General features: G+C 47.4%; 1 protein-coding gene across 1 annotated transcript in view; it reads left to right on the top strand.

Annotated features, from left to right (window-relative positions):
* The window catches only part of LOC310798922 (cell adhesion molecule 4-like), a gene marked incomplete at its 3' end in the record, with an annotated part of 42,553 nt that overhangs the window by 16,980 nt on the left and 8,073 nt on the right, over positions 1–17,500 (top strand). Inside the window, exons 2-3 of the mRNA XM_083661479.1 lie at positions 1–77; positions 7,796–8,122. The exon at positions 1–77 is cut by the window's left edge and continues 70 nt beyond it. Coding sequence (XP_083517605.1) covers positions 1–77; positions 7,796–8,122 — 404 coding nt within the window. The remainder of the gene's footprint in view (positions 78–7,795; positions 8,123–17,500) is intronic.

The following is a 17,500-nucleotide window of genomic DNA, read 5'->3' as shown; positions in this document are numbered from 1 at the left end:
CCTGCAGAACTACGACGGCTCCATCGTGGTCATCCAGAACCCCCGCCGACAGACGCTCTTCTTCAACGGCACGCGAGGTGTGTATCAGTGTTTGTGTGTGTGTCTGTGTCTGTGTGTGTGTGTGTGTGTGTGTGTTGTGGTCGAGACCACCTAAACCGAGACCAAGACCAAGACCGAGACCGAGACCAGACCAATGCGAGACCATTTTCAAGACCATGAGCCCTATCGTATGCCTGTGACTGCCCCGGCTGTCATCTGCTATTTTGCAACCCGCCATATGCCAATTTGAGGCTGTGAAATAAATGAAATGAAATGAAATTAAATGAAATGAAATGAAATGAAATAAATAAATAAATAAATAAATAAATAAATAAATAAATAAATAAATAAATAATGCAGAGTTCATTTGCAAAACCACTGAAATACCATTGTTAATTAAAATGAATAAAGAACACCTGTTTGATACTCCCTGGAGTGAATATAAAAAAAACACATTATTGGCGTGATTTATGTGAAAATTATCAGGTGAAAATGTTTGAATCATAATTTATAATAAAAATATACTGTGTCTGCGTTTCCACTTTAATGCCGTGGGCACTGAAGCGTCTCCTCCAAACTGACTTTAAAGCAGCACTCGCCACTTCGTCGCGTTATTTACCAAACTCAAAGTTGTTCCAACAGTTGCTCTTAATTAATTCCACAAATGAACCAAACAAAGAATTGCACTTATGTGGTGAAAAGTGCTATAGTGGTTGAAAGACTTCCTATCCACCTCATTTCTGCCTGCCATGATGCCTATGCGTTTTTCTTCTGGTGTGATCCTCCCAGCCTTGTTGCTGACAGCTTGACACCCGTCTGGGCGAACGGAGCAAATCACTAATCAGGTCCAGCTTGGCAGAAATCTCGTCGATAAATATCCCTTTAAGGCTAATTTAAGGCTACTTGTGGCTAATGTTAGCAGCTAGCTAGCTATGTTACATGGCAGTAAAACGCCACTGAATGACCAAATTGATTTAACTTTTAACCATTTCGAGTAGCACTGTTTCCATACGGACCCCCAGCGTTGGTTAGTTGTTTATAACGCGACTATATTTATAACTTTTATAACGTCCTCCAGCTTCCGGTTTATAATTCGGCTCTGCAGCCAAAGAGTATAACAAAGGAAATGGCAAGCTGCAACAATAAGTCACGTTAAACCGGAACTTGTACCCACAATTATTTTTTACAGCGGGGCATTCAAAAATAAGGTGGATATAAATCATGGTAAAGAAATATATAATAATAATAATAATAATAATAATAATGATGATAATAATAAAATAGTAAAATAGTGTCTATACTCATATACGTATATATATATACGTATATGAGTATAGACACTACTTTACTATATATATCTATATCTATATATATATAGATATATATATATACTGTATATACTCACATGTATATATATATGTATATACTCAGTGACAAGGCAATCCTTCGATCTGAAACACTGTAATTGCATATCACTGCCCTTCAGAAAGGCTCAACACAGTGGGCAGAATGAAGTGTAGAAACACTTTACTGCTGCTAAATTACGACTCCCACAAACTGTCAGCCACTGATTTGGTAAATGATACAGTATGTAATAACCTGTATGATGGTATAGGATATGATAGGATATGATATGATATATGTGGACAGCGGGGTATGTGTTCATCCACACGACGCTCATCTGGGTCCTCTGCAGCCCTCTTACGACGGCCCGTTTCAGGTTCTGGAGCATGGGACAAAACATCTGCTAGTGGACACATGGACCCTTTCCCCCCTGGCAGGTCTGTCTGTGTCTCTCTGTCGCCCCCTACAGGACCCCTACAGTACCTCCAACTCTGTTCGCCATGCAAATATGACGGCACAATTAAAGGTGAAGTTGGACTTGAACAGAAGTCTGACATTGAGTTGCCATTTAGTGCAGAGGGGAGAAAAGATGTACCGCTCTCTCACAACTCTCTTTCTCTCCTGGAGTTCACTCTCTCTCTATCTATATTATCTTTCCTGCCTGCTGCATTATGGAGCAATATTAGTCTATTTATCTCATGCTTTAGCCCTATGTCCCTCTCTCTCTCTCTCTCTCACACACACACACACACACACACACACACACACACACATACATACAGTATACTCTCTCGCTGTCTCTGACAGACACACACACACACACACACACACACACACACACACACACACACACACACACACACACACACACACACACACACACACACACACACAGAGCCAGTGTCTAACTCTAGTGTGCGTTTTGTGATGAACGATGCTGTGAGATGTTACATCAGGGAAGCAGTCTGCCGTTTCCTGCCTGAGCCAAAGCCAACATAGAGGAGCAAAGAGAGGGTGAGAATAAAGGAGAGAGGGAGAGAGAGAGAGAGAGAGAGAGAGAGAGAGAGAGAAAGAGAGAGAAAGAGAGAGGGAGAGGGAGAGAGGAAGAGAGAGAGAGAGGGAGGGAGGGAGAGAGGGAGAGAGAGAGAAAGAGGGAGAGAGAGAGAGCGAGGGAGAGAGAGAGAGGGAGGGAGAGAGAGAGAGAGAGAGAGATTTCACAGTCAAGTCGATACAGAGTGAGTCTGGAGGATCTTTATGAGAATCTATGCACATTGAGCCTCTGTCACCAGCAGACTTCTATTAGTGCTGTTTGTTATTATCAGCATTTTCTCACCGTCGATTCTGCTCTCTGTCTCTAACAAAAGGAAATGTTCCCTCCTGCTCTCACTGCTTCTCTGTCTGTCTCCCTTATTCACTCAGGGGGGTGGTGGTGAGGTGGAGGTAGTGTTCACTCAGGGGGGTGGTGGTGAGGTGGAGGTAGTGTTCACTCAGGGGGGTGGTGGTGAGGTGGGAGTAGTGTTCACTCAGGGGGTTGGTGGTGAGGTGGGAGTAGTGTTCACTCAGGGGGGTGGTGGTGAGGTGGAGGTAGTGTTCACTCAGGGGGTTGGTGGTGAGGTGGAGGTAGTGTTCACTCAGGGGGGTGGTGGTGAGGTGGAGGTAGTGTTCACTCAGGAGGGTGGTGGTGAGGTGGGTGTTCACTCAGGTGGGTGGTGGTGAGGTGGGGGTAGTGTTCACTCAGGGGGGTGGTGGTGAGGTGGGGGTAGTGTTCACTCAGGGGGGTGGTGGTGAGGTGGAGGTAGTGTTCACTCAGGGGGTTGGTGGTGAGGTGGAGGTAGTGTTCACTCAGGGGGGTGGTGGTGAGGTGGAGGTAGTGTTCACTCAGGAGGGTGGTGGTGAGGTGGGTGTTCACTCAGGTGGGTGGTGGTGAGGTGGGGGTAGTGTTCACTCAGGGGGGTGGTGGTGAGGTGGGGGTAGTGTTCACTCAGGGGGGTGGTGGTGAGGTGGAGGTAGTGTTCACTCAGGGGGTTGGTGGTGAGGTGGAGGTAGTGTTCACTCAGGAGGGTGGTGGTGAGGTGGAGGTAGTGTTCACTCAGGAGGGTGGTGGTGAGGTGGAGGTAGTGTTCACTCAGGAGGGTGGTGGTGAGGTGGAGGTAGTGTTCACTCAGGTGGGTGGTAGTGAGGTGGGGGTAGTGTTCACTCAGGGGGGTGGTGGTGAGGTGGGGGTAGTGTTCACTCAGGGGGTTGGTGGTGAGGTGGGAGTAGTGATTGCAGTGGCTCGTCTGTCAGGCATCTGGCCTGCAGTAGAAGACCTTTTTCACAGCAGCCATTTTGTGTCTAAAAGGCAGGAAGTAACACAGGTGCCGGCAGAGCATTAATGAGGGTTTCTAACTTCCAATTCTTTTAGGTGTTCCACCGTTGGGGCCCTCATTGATGTTTTGCTTGCACCTGTGTTACTTCCTGGCTTTAAACACAAATTGGCTGCTGTGAAAAGGGCCTAATAGACCTTTTGTGATTATTATTATTATTATTATTTTTTTTTGGTAATTGTTTTCACCCCGTGTAGCCTACAGCATTTAATCAGTCAGGTTCTCACTGACTCAAAGGGCAGTCCCACTCAGATTAATAGCTTTCCTATCATCAATTTTTAATAACAATAATAAACTTTATTTGCATAGCCCTTTTCAAAACAGAGTTGCTACGTGCTTCGCAGAAAAATAGAACAATAATGATTAACATGATGAACAATCAAAACACCAGGCAGGAATTACATGAGGAAAGGACTACAGAGGAATAAAGCAGAGGCAGTTATAAGAGAACGGACAGATAAATCCTGGTGTAGAATCGTCCAATCAGGGCTGGTGTAGAATCGTCCAATCAGGGCTGGTGTAGAATCGTCCAATCAGGGCTGAGCAAAATGAGCGACTCGCTCTCAAAGCTGGAAATGAGCGAAGCAAGACATCTGTTCTGTTGTATCAATGTAGCCCGGAGCGGCTCCATCAAGACTGACTTTATAAACTCTCTGAACTTCTTATATCAAACTGAGCATCAGATTACAGCAGTTACAACTACAGTATCAATTCCAAAGCAGAAAGTCGTCTGGGGTTGCTCAGAGCCTCGATGACGCCAACGTTTTCTCTGCAGAGCGCTCCATTGGAGTGACCTCACAAATGAAATGGTGTTACCGGCTATGGAGATAGAGCTGACCAGCCTCCTCTATCTCCATCATGCAGAGCGGTCCTGGGGCAGAGGAATCCCAACTGATTTCAAAGTTGAAAATGTACCATTTCTCCTTAAATGGCTCCTGCTTCTCTCTTCTGGACTTCAATACTTACAACATGCAACATGTTCATGTATTCTATTCTATTTGTTTAGTTGGTTTTGAGTTTTACATCCGTTTTATTGACCGAATAAGGGAAGTGCCCAGCGTCATGGTCAGTTTCTTTTCCGTTTTCCAAATAAAAACGGCAGTTCCCCTCCACACTGATCACCTCCGTGTTGATTTATCAGTTGACTTTCCATTGACAGCACATTTAATACAACCAGATCACACAAACAGGCACAGAGAAAAACAAAGAAACCAGTCCCTCTAGGAAATTGCGATTTTGCGATCGCAATAATGAATGCAAATTCAACCAAACTCTGCGATATTTGCGGGGGCTTGCAATTTTTCAAAATTCTCGCGATTTCACCGCAAAAAAGTGAGTAAAATGCCGCATCTTTACCTGGGTTTGAGATATGTGTGCGCTGTCATCTTGCCTGGTTGCTGTGGGAACGAGGGACAACAATAAGAAGTGACGAGAGTAGGGGACGTAACGCAAACCCCTCACATTTGCCAACAAAAATAAGCGCAAAACAATTACCAAATGTTTTGCATGAAAGTGGAGGCAAACTATTTTGCACTCCGTGCAACACTGTCGTGGAGGAACACAAACGGAAATCGTCACTGGACAGCCACTTTGCTAGCGCGAAGCATTTGAGACACGCACACACACACAGACACACACACACAGGTGGCATATTTAGCTTAGGGTCTAGTAGTTTGAATATTTATCAAGGAACAAGGGATGAGGAGGACAAGGAAGGCATGAAGAGGAAATAAGGATAAGAGGAAAAATATGAAGCACTAAGCAAAAAGTATGAGAAAAGGCAAAGTGATAATAGCATTATTGAGGATGAGGAAGAAAGGAGAAGAGAAACAATGAAGGGAGGAAAAGAACAAATTTAATTAAAATTAAAAAAATAAAATCGCATTTTTTGCCGCAACTCCGCAATTTTTGCCAGTTCCCGCAATTTTACCACAAGAAATCACATAAAATGTCGCAAATTGCATCGCAAATTTTGAGAAAAGCCGCCGCGAAATCAAGCATTTATGATCGCAATAATCACAAAAAAACTCCTGGAGGGACTGAGAAACAAGCCGAAATAAAGCACTTAAAACCAACCCCGAAACACAACACAAAATGCTGTCAACCAGCTCCAACTCCTACCTGCTCAGCACTAACAGAAGCCCAAGTGTTTTCCAGTGCGAGGAGTTCTCTTATTGTTTCCTATTAGGCCAAATCAATCTTTCGTCTAGCTTTAACAAGACTATTCAAAACCTAAACTACACCCCAAACCACATATCACCATCTTTCCTAGACCTAATCCATTCATTAGATTAGATCCTTGGGGCTTTCTTTGTAAACGGGATGTGAGTATACTATGGAACCTGACACAGAGAACACTTCCTAAAGAAGTCAACCAAGCAAACAGAACAGAGGCCTAATGGTGGGTACTGAGGGTGCTGCAGCACCCCCTGGTGGCAAGAGATGGGATTTTCGAAATTGTTGGATTTGGCTGTCTTGTGTTTATACCACCAACAAAATGCATTAAAAAACAGTTTGTGCTTCCCAGCTCTAATCTTATTTCATTAAAATGAGTTATTCCTCTAAACCTGGCTTCAAATGCCCCAAAAAATGTTGCGCCGGCGCCGTTCGGCCCCCAACCCTCAGCAAAATCTGGCCCTCTGGTAGCGAGGACATTTTTTGTGGTCCTCTCTATCATCACAGTTCCTGGGTTACGGCATGACAATATTTGTTCGGCCCCCGGCAACAATCTGGGTTTCTCATGTGGCCCCCCATGAAAAATAATTGCCCACCCCTGATCTAAAGCCTCCATTGCAAGTCTCCTCTCTGGAACATTTTCCACTGAGGTGAGGCGTGCATGCGTGTGAGTGTGCGTGTGTGTGTGTGTGTGCGTGTGCGTGTGTGTGTGTGTGTGTGTGTGTGTGTGTGTGTGTGTGTGTGTGTGTGTGTGTGTATGTGTATGTGTGCGTGTGCGTGTGTGTGTGTGTGTGTGTAACAGACATAATCAGAAGCATTTTCATAGAAGTTACAAAAAGCTTCACATCCCAAAGAAAAACAGCAAATAGAAAACAAATTAGTTAAAAAAATTGCCGTAGATTAATTAAAAACAGACTACTGGCAAGTAAAAATGTGTTATAACAAGTAGTTTCAAGTATGACAGTTGATTCATTTTGCCAGCCTAGGCTCCTCAGGCAGAGAGTGGGTCTGCGCGCGTGTGTGTGCGCGCGCGCGCGCGTGTGTGTGTGTGTGTGTGTGTGTGCGTGCGTGTGTGCATGCACTGCATGCACGCATGTATGTGTGTGTAATGTATTCAATTAAACAGAATCGTAATGCTCTGTTGGCACATGGGACCAAAATTAATTTCTTATTGACCTACAGGAAAAAATGTGGGCACATTTTAGTTGTTGTTTTTTCTGATGTTTTTGGCTCATCCTTTACTCCTTTTTTTATTTTTTTTACTTTTCCTTCACACTAGACTCAATTCTCTGTCTCTGTCTACGTTGCTTAACTAGAAAACGGGTGCTAATGCAAAATTACCGCCGTTGCGAAGATAGGGCCCCGAGTCTCTTAGTACATGTAAAAGTAGCCTAATTTTGTCTTAGGACTAATGACTTCTTCTTCTCTCTTCTTCGTCTTTCTCCACTCATCGTCCCCCCCACTTATTCCTCTCTCATGTCTGTCCCCTCTCCCCCCTCTCCTTCTGTCTCTCCCGCCTCTTCTGCTGTCCTCTCTCCTTCTGTCTCTCCTGCCTCCTCTGCTGTCCCCTCTCCTCCCTCTCCTTCTGTCTCTCCTGCCTCCTCTGCTGTCCCCTCTCCTTCTGTCTCTCCTGCCTCCTCTGCTGTCCCCTCTCCTCCCTCTCCTTCTGTCTCTCCTGCCTCCTCTGCTGTCCCCTCTCCTTCTGTCTCTCCTGCCTCCTCTGCTGTCCCCTCTCCTCCCTCTCCTTCTGTCTCTCCTGCCTCCTCTGCTGTCCCCTCTCCTCCCTCTCCTTCTGTCTCTCCTGCCTCCTCTGCTGTCCCCTCTCCTTCTGTCTCTCCTGCCTCCTCTGCTGTCCTCTCTCCCCTCTGCAGCCCTGAAGGATGACCGTTTCCAGATGGTGTTGTTCACGCCGCGCCTGGTGCGCATCACGCTGACCAACGTGAGCGTGGGGGACGAGGGTGGCTACTTCTGCCAGCTGTACACGGACGCCACGCACCACCAGGTGGCGACGCTGTCCGTGTCCGTGCCCCCGGACATACCCGGCGTGGAGGTGAAGCAGGACGCGGTGGAGGGCGGAGAGGTGGAACTCACCTGCGTGTCGCCACGCAGCAAGCCAGCCGCCACGCTGCGCTGGGTCAGAGGCGGCCGCGAGATACCAGGTCTGTGTTCCTCAGAGAGGAGGGTGGTGGAGATACCAGGTCTGTGTTCCTCAGAGAGGAGGGTGGTGGAGATACCAGGTCTGTGTCCATCAGAGAGGAGGGTGGAGGAGATACCAGGTCTGTGTCCATCAGGGAGGAGGGTGGTGGAGATACCAGGTCTGTGTTCCTCAGGGAGGAGGGTGGGGGAGATACCAGGTCTGTGTCCATCAGAGAGGAGGGTGGTGGAGATACCAGGTCTGTGTCCCTCAGGGAGGAGGGTGGGGGAGATACCAGGTCTGTGTCCATCAGAGAGGAGGGTGGTGGAGATACCAGGTCTGTGTCCCTCAGGGAGGAGGGTGGTGGAGATACCAGGTCTGTGTCCCTCAGGGAGGAGGGTGGGGGAGATACCAGGTCTGTGTCCCTCAGGGAGGAGGGTGGGGGAGATACCAGGTCTGTGTTCCTCAGGGAGGAGGGTGGAGGGAGATACCAGGTCTGTGTTCCTCAGGGAGGAGGGTGGTGGAGATACCAGGTCTGTGTTCCTCAGGGAGGAGGGTGGTGGAGATACCAGGTCTGTGTCCATCAGGGAGGAGGGTGGTGGAGATACCAGGTCTGTGTCCATCAGAGAGGAGGGTGGTGGAGATACCAGGTCTGTGTCCATCAGGGAGGAGGGTGGAGGAGATACCAGGTCTGTGTCCATCAGGGAGGAGGGTGGAGGAGATACCAGGTCTGTGTTCCTCAGGGAGGAGGGTGGAGGAGATACCAGGTCTGTGTCCATCAGAGAGGAGGGTGGTGGAGATACCAGGTCTGTGTCCATCAGAGAGGAGGGTGGAGGAGATACCAGGTCTGTGTCCATCAGAGAGGAGGGTGGTGGAGATACCAGGTCTGTGTCCATCAGAGAGGAGGGTGGTGGAGATACCAGGTCTGTGTCCATCAGAGAGGAGGGTGGGGGAGATACCAGGTCTGTGTCCATCAGAGAGGAGGGTGGTGGAGATACCAGGTCTGTGTCCATCAGAGAGGAGGGTGGGGGAGATACCAGGTCTGTGTCCATCAGAGAGGAGGGTGGTGGAGATACCAGGTCTGTGTCCATCAGGGAGGAGGGTGGAGGAGATACCAGGTCTGTGTCCATCAGAGAGGAGGGTGGAGGAGATACCAGGTCTGTGTCCATCAGAGAGGAGGGTGGTGGAGATACCAGGTCTGTGTCCATCAGAGAGGAGGGTGGTGGAGATACCAGGTCTGTGTCCATCAGAGAGGAGGGTGGTGGAGATACCAGGTCTGTGTCCATCAGAGAGGAGGGTGGTGGAGATACCAGGTCTGTGTCCATCAGAGAGGAGGGTGGGGGAGATACCAGGTCTGTGTCCATCAGAGAGGAGGGTGGTGGAGATACCAGGTCTGTGTCCATCAGGGAGGAGGGTGGTGGAGATACCAGGTCTGTGTCCATCAGGGAGGAGGGTGGGGGAGATACCAGGTCTGTGTCCATCAGAGAGGAGGGTGGAGGAGATACCAGGTCTGTGTCCATCAGAGAGGAGGGTGGAGGAGATACCAGGGCTGTGTCCATCAGAGAGGAGGGTGGGGGAGATACCAGGTCTGTGTCCATCAGAGAGGAGGGTGGGGGAGATACCAGGTCTGTGTCCATCAGAGAGGAGGGTGGGGGAGATACCAGGTCTGTGTCCATCAGGGAGGAGGGTGGGGGAGATACCAGGTCTGTGTCCATCAGAGAGGAGGGTGGGGGAGATACCAGGTCTGTGTCCATCAGGGAGGAGGGTGGGGGAGATACCAGGTCTGTGTCCATCAGAGAGGAGGGTGGGGCAGATACCAGGTCTGTGTCCATCAGGGAGGAGGGTGGAGGAGATACCAGGTCTGTGTCCATCAGAGAGGAGGGTGGGGGAGATACCAGGTCTGTGTCCATCAGAGAGGAGGGTGGGGGAGATACCAGGTCTGTGTCCATCAGAGAGGAGGGTGGGGGAGATACCAGGTCTGTGTCCATCAGAGAGGAGGGTGGGGGAGATACCAGGTCTGTGTCCATCAGGGAGGAGGGTGGGGGAGATACCAGGTCTGTGTCCATCAGGGAGGAGGGTGGGGGAGATACCAGGTCTGTGTCCATCAGAGAGGAGGGTGGGGGAGATACCAGGTCTGTGTCCATCAGAGAGGAGGGTGGGGGAGATACCAGGTCTGTGTCCATCAGAGAGGAGGGTGGGGGAGATACCAGGTCTGTGTCCATCAGAGAGGAGGGTGGAGGAGATACCAGGTCTGTGTCCATCAGGGAGGAGGGTGGGGGAGATACCAGGTGTGTGTCCATCAGGGAGGAGGGGGGAGGAGATACCAGGTCTGTGTCCATCAGAGAGGAGGGTGGTGGAGATACCAGGTCTGTGTCCATCAGAGAGGAGGCTGGTGGAGATACCAGGTCTGTGTCCATCAGGGAGGAGGGTGGGGGAGATACCAGGTCTGTGTCCATCAGAGAGGAGGGTGGAGGAGATACCAGGTCTGTGTTCCTCAGGGAGGAGGGTGGAGGGAGATACCAGGTCTGTGTTCCTCAGGGAGGAGGGTGGTGGAGATACCAGGTCTGTGTCCATCAGGGAGGAGGGTGGGGGAGATACCAGGTCTGTGTCCATCAGGGAGGAGGGTGGGGGAGATACCAGGTCTGTGTCCATCAGAGAGGAGGGTGGGGGAGATACCAGGTCTGTGTCCATCAGAGAGGAGGGTGGTGGAGATACCAGGTCTGTGTCCATCAGAGAGGAGGGTGGTGGAGATACCAGGTCTGTCCATCAGGGAGGAGGGTGGGGGAGATACCAGGTCTGTGTCCATCAGGGAGGAGGGTGGGGCAGATACCAGGTCTGTGTCCATCAGAGAGGAGGGTGGGGCAGATACCAGGTCTGTCCATCAGAGAGGAGGGTGGGGCAGATACCAGGTCTGTCCATCAGGGAGGAGGGTGCACTAGTGAAACCGGTCGCTGCACCGGTGAAACTCCACTGTCAGATGAGAAGAAGTTGCTGGTGACTGCACATGTATCAGAGGAAGAATGTGCTAGTCTACGACTCTCCCCAGACGGGCAGAGGGGGTGGAGCAACAACCGGGACAGCAGGGGTAATTGGCCAAGTACAATTGGGGGGTCTTAACCAATGAAAAACAATGGACACATCAGTTGGTTTATTCATCATGCGATTTCACATACGTGAGAAAATATCATGATATACCTGTAAGTATATTGATATGTAAAAACAATTATCATTATGTACTGAATAATTTCTTCCATATCACCCAACCCTAGTATAGAAATGGATGGTGTCAATGTGGGATGGTGGATCCTCTATCCACTGGATGGGTGGATGTATCAGTGGGTGTGGTGGGCAGCAGGTACAGAAGGATGGAGAGATGTATCAGTGGGTGTGGTGGGCAGCAGGTACAGGAGGATGTATCAGTGGGTGTGGTGGGCAGCAGGTACAGAAGGATGGAGAGGTGGATGTATCAGTGGGTGTGGTGGGCAGCAGGTACAGAAGGATGGAGAGAGAGTTCTGGGCTGACATTCTGCTGATTGTGATCAAGTGTTCCTTTGCAATATTATCAGAGAGGATCTAGTTCCACCTGATCAAACACACTTTTCAGATGTGAACAGAGAGGATCTAGTTCCACCTGATCAAACACACTTTTGAGATGTGAACAGAGAGGATCTAGTTCCACCTGATCAAACACACTTTTGAGATGTGAACAGTAATAACTTCTTACTTGGAGGCGGCCTCTCCAGATCAGTCAGGGCTTAAAGACCGGGGGACTCCATGCAGCGTTTTGTTTTTGATGTGTTTTATCCAATCAGATTCAGCCAAGCAAAGCAATATTTTACCTTTACCAATGGAACGCGACTGCAAGCCATTTCTTCTTCCCATCCAGTGAACAGTGACTTTCAATCACAACGTAGCACAGCTTCCTCAGTGTAGGACAGCTGAAATATGGAAAACAAAGTTCATGAAAGCAGGAATAAAAAACAAACAGTGGGGGGGGGTACGGTGGTGCAGTGGTAAGCGCTGTCGCCTCACAGCTCGAAGGTCCTTGGTTCGATTCCCACCTGGGACGCTGTGAGCACTGAAGGAATGCGTGCCCGTCCACATGTCCTCGAGTGCCCACCGCCCGGGTGGGGTCGTCAAAAATGGCCTTTCTGTGTGGAGTTTGCATGTTCTCCCTGTGCCTCCCGGGGGTTTCCTTCATATAGGAACCCCCTTCACCAAAACATGCAATATCCTGGTTGCTAATGTGGTTCCTCCTCTGGTCGTTAAGGGCGCCTGTTCGGAGGGAGGGGAACTGATTGGAATAGCGTGAACCTCCCACGTGCTATGTCCTACCGGTGAAGCTTCCCCTGTCAGGTGAAAAGAAGCGGCTGGCTAACTGCCCATGTCTCGGAGGAAGCATGGAGCCAGTTTGGGCTCTCCCCAGATCGGCAGAGGGTGGAGCAGCAACCAGGATAAATAAATTAAAATTAGCACTAAGGGGGGATAAAAATCGGGGGGGGGGGGGGGGGGACGGTGATAGGTATCGATCGAATAAACGGGTGGAGACGGCAAACAGAAACACTCGGTGTGGCAAATTAACGGAACCGACTGTTTGTTCTGCACTGTGCATAACAAGCCAGTTACAACTACCACCCCCGGCAGCAATGACAGACCTGAACGTGATCTGTATTTCACAATTTACACTCGTCGTTCAGCATAACATTGTTCTCTGCAGAGCTCCCCAGAACATTGTTCTCTGCAGAGCTCCCCAGGGTCAGGGGTCACCTGGTAAGAAAAAAAAAATAATTGATGTGGAAATCCATACTGGGCACCGTATGGCTCCGTGCCAACAGCTGCCTCGAATTAGTAATCAGTGCCACGGAGTCCTAAACCCATGTAGGATTAGCAGACTGTGCACACGGATTTGTATGTATATTGATAACGTCAGACAGGGACACCACGGCGGCTTACAGAGTTCCATAGAGAATTTAAAAACATAATTTTTCTACAAGCATGTTTGTGGAGTGAATAGGTTTCATATTGTCACAGAAATACACACTGGATCATGCATTAGACCCACTAATGTGATTCATCAATGGTTATGGTTCACATACAGTGGCAAACAAACGGAGCCCTGCAGTGTGCGATGTGTTTTTATTCATTTTCACATACGCTCTTGGACTAACAGTAGGTGCTTATTGGATATGACATCTATACAGTATATATGACAAGCTGTGTGTCATGGCTCTGGCTCAATAGGCTTAAAGTCCCTCTTTGTTTTATCAACGTAGATATGACACATTTGTGTGCGTGGTTTTCTAATCCGTGGGTTTAGGAGTAAATCACCTCAGATGACAGTTTAAGAGGACAAAACACTTTCAAAAGCACTTGCTGCAGCACCCCCTAGTGGCGAGATGATTTTTTTTTTTTTTTTTTTTTTTACAAATGTAATTAAAAATATTTTGCAGTGCACTATGTTCCTTTCTTGTTTGGGAATGTTTCGGGAAAAGATTGCATTATTGATATACTGAAAATGTAGCCTATTTAAATAGAATTATCAACAATAACAATCAAGGAAGTGACATGCTTGTAGGCTAGAGAAGGAGAAGAAGCGGGCATGCGCGCACATGTTGTGTTGAACCAACCAACAACCAGTGTTGGGAAGTAACGAGTTACTAGTTACTCGTTACTGTAATAATATTACTTTTTCCAAGTAACGAGTAGTGTAACGAATTACTATAGAATATAAGTAATAATATTACAGTTACTTCAAGATAAACGAGCTCGTTACGTTAGTCGTTACATCTTTTGTTGAGTCCATTCTGTGATGCTGCTGCGCTGCAAAACGACACGCAGTCGGCATTCACTGATCACAAGCAGCATGGCTTTAACGCTCCCAAAACAAGGTGACGTCACCGCAGAGCACATTCAGAGCAACAACAGGCAGGCAGGCAGGCAGGCACACCTCCCTCTCTGTCCTGCTGAGCCGAGGAGGAAAATCCGTGGCTGCGGATATATTCCCATGACTTTGTTTTGTCGGGAAGAAAAGTGACACGAACATCAAGTCAAATGTAAACGGTGTCCAGGACAGGTAGGCTACTAACACTCTTTCCACTGTGAAAAACACGAGCTCAAACTTCCTAACGATAACGTTACGAGACGAGAGGACAGCACAACAGAAACCGGAAAACTGTTCAAATACAGAGATAACGTAAAAACTCACAAGCTGGTGGACATCAAACATTGCTGTTATTATTGTCAGGTTAATGTTAATGTTGCAGAGCTAACGTTATTTGTGACACAAACTTGTTAAGCAAACATGTAGCCTATACGTATTGAGTTTGCATTGGCAGTGCATAGTGCATTCTATAAAACAGAAGATAAAAGATTGCATCTTGTCAGTCATCACTTTGAGCCAGGTGTGCTCTTCATCAAGCATCTCTGTAGGAAGCTGTGCTCTGGCAAAGCGATTAGTTTAAATGGAACGGCACATAATAGACCTACGTAGTTCACACATTCGCACCGCAAAGTCTGCATTTTGATGAGAAAAACGCTATGGGCCTTTTTCACAACGGCCATTTGTGTCTAGAAGACAGAGTATACACAGGTGCAACCAACTAACTAATTAGGGCTCCAGCACTGGAACACCTAAATGGACTGGAAGTTGGAAGCCCTAATTAACATCTTGGTGCACCTGTGTTACCTCCTGCCTTTTAGACACAAAATCGCTGCAGTGAAAAAGACCTATTGCCATTTGTGTGGAATGTAACGGAAAAGTAATATAACGAGTATCTAACGAATTACTTTTGGCATGGAGTAATAAGTAAAGTAATAATATTACTTTTGAAAATAGTAACGAGTAATATGTACCGTAAATTCCGGACTATAAGCCGCGGCTTTTTTCCCGTTTTTTGGCCCCTGCGGCTTATATAACGGTGCGTCTTATCTATGGATTTTTTCAAAAAAAAAAAAAAAAATACAAATAAAATCTCTCTTTTTTAGCACTCTTTCTAACTATAAATCCACTTCTGTTTTAATTTCCTCTCTTGCCCTCTTTTCACCACACCGCGGACACTGTGTGCACTGTAAAAATAAACAACGGTGGTGTTGTGTTATGTTGTTTTGTTGAAATGTTACGGTAATACGGTAAATGGGAGCTTCCTCAAACAGCCATCTCTTTCCCGACAATCCCCTCTGTGCGTGACCACTTACATATGGTAATTACGGTAAGCAAACGGCCACTCTGCCATCAACTCCCTCCCCCGACTACCAGGAGAAAATCACAAACTTCGGCGAATTCACACAAAGGAAGATCAAGGAATATTCCATCGAACCGGAGCAGATCATAAATATGGATGAAGTGCCTTTGACGTTCGACCTGCCACTCACTCGGACTGTTAACAAGAAGCGCCCTGGAGGATTCTTTCACCAAAAAAAAGCTTTGCTCGTTCTCGACAGCATGAGAACGAGCAGTAGAAGCAACACTCTCACTTACCATGGGGAAGGTACGCAGAAATTCACACGACGCAGCGTTCAAGTTGAAAGCAGTCAATCTCGCATTAAAAGAGGGAAACAGAGCAGCCGCGCGTAACCTGGGCATCGATGAGTCAATGGTGAGGCGTTGGACGGTGCAGCAGGAGGAACTGTCTCAGCACGGAATATTATAGGAGTGTGAAAACATCCACAATCACCAACGGGTTCCAAAACGCTGGACTGCTGCGGGATGAAGAGGTACGCCGCCACAGCTGGCGCTGAGGGCCGTCAGAGGCTTCAGAGGCTGTTCGATGCCGACAGTGATGAAGAGGAGTTCATTGGTTTTGAGTGACAATGAAGGAGAGAGGAGAGTGGTTGACGAAGCCACCCTGAACCTGTTCGTTTCCGACACTGAAGATGAGGACTTTGGTGGTTTCAGTACGCAGGAAGAAGAGGAAGACGAGGATTAGTGACTTGACTTCTCTGGTTACAGGTTTGCTGCACATATAGCCTATTGTTGTGTGATTTTGTCTGGGGATTAGTGACCTGACTTTTGTTTTGTTTTGTTGAAATGTTAATAAATGGGAGCTTCCCCAAACAGCCATCGCTTTCCCGACATTCCTCTCTGTGCACGAACCCTTTCATATGGTAATTAAACATCAAAACACCCGCGGCTTATAGACCGGTGCGGCTTATAGAAGAAAAAAATAGTCAATTTTGGTCCCGCGGCTTATAGACCGGTGCGTCTTATAGTCCGGAATTTACGGTAATATATTACTTTTTTAGTAATGAGTGCCCAACACTGCCAACAACCAATATGAATTGTTTAATCTGGCAATAAAGAAACGTGAACTTGACATGCTATTTTAATAGCCTACTCAAAAATGCACCTCTCACTATACAGCAAAGAGAGGAGTCAATGTTTCTTGATATAATCATTGCCATTCACATCAGAATAATTAGTTTAGTCATGAAGTTTGCTGAGAATATTTCTATCATGTTAAGTCTGTGTCATGTTAACTGGTGTATTCAGAGCAAATAGGGAGATATAGAGCATTATCATCATGCTATATATCTCCCTCTTTGCTCTGAATGAGTGAGAAAAGCAGAAAATACTGAATAATTACATCACAACAGTTTAATCCTAATGTTAATTTAAAATGAGATATTCCTCTAAATATGGCAAAAAAATGCCCCAAAAAACAGCGGCCCTGTTCAAAAGCATTATTATTTCATTCAAGTCTCCAAATGACTCACAGCAGGCCTGAGGAAATAAGGTCAAAGGTCAAGTCAAGTGAAACGACAGTGTGCAGGAATTCTCTCTTCTCTTGCCTATAGAGCTGAACAGTCACGTGACATCTCTTGCCCCGGAAGAGAGTTCCCCGTTCATTTTCTCCATAGACATTTAGAAAAATCCATATCCACCTTATTTTTGAATGCCCCACTGTAAAAAATAATTGTGGGAACAAGGTCCTGTTTAACGTGACTTATTGTTGCAGCTTGCCATTTCCTTTGTTATACTCGGCTGCAGACCCGAATTATAAACCGGCGTTATAAAAGTGATAAATATAGTCACGTTAGTGACACCTGAGTGACCATAAAACATTGAAAATGAATGGGAAACTCACTTCTGGGGCAAGAAATGTCACGTGACGTGTTTCAGCTCTATGGACATTACCTCCTCCTACGCACCTGCATCTACACGAAACATGTGCATGTGGGCCTTTACACTCGAGTTCTGATGAAATAATGTGAAATAAATTGGGTGTCGACTGTTGTTTAACTTCATCCCGCCCCTTCTTCTCTTTCACTTTCTATTTTTGTCTGACACTCAACGTCTCTTTCATCCTCTCTTCCTTTTCTCTCTCAGTACATGCCCGTCACACACACACACGCACGCACGCACGCACACACACACACACACACACGCACACGCACACACACACACACACACACACACACACACACACTCTTTCTCCCTGCCCCC

The sequence above is a fragment of the Poromitra crassiceps genome (assembly GCF_964638095.1).
Source record: "Poromitra crassiceps genome assembly, chromosome: 26".
In the NCBI taxonomy this organism is placed as follows: domain Eukaryota; kingdom Metazoa; phylum Chordata; class Actinopteri; order Beryciformes; family Melamphaidae; genus Poromitra; species Poromitra crassiceps.
This window is presented reverse-complemented; position numbering and strand designations above follow the sequence as displayed.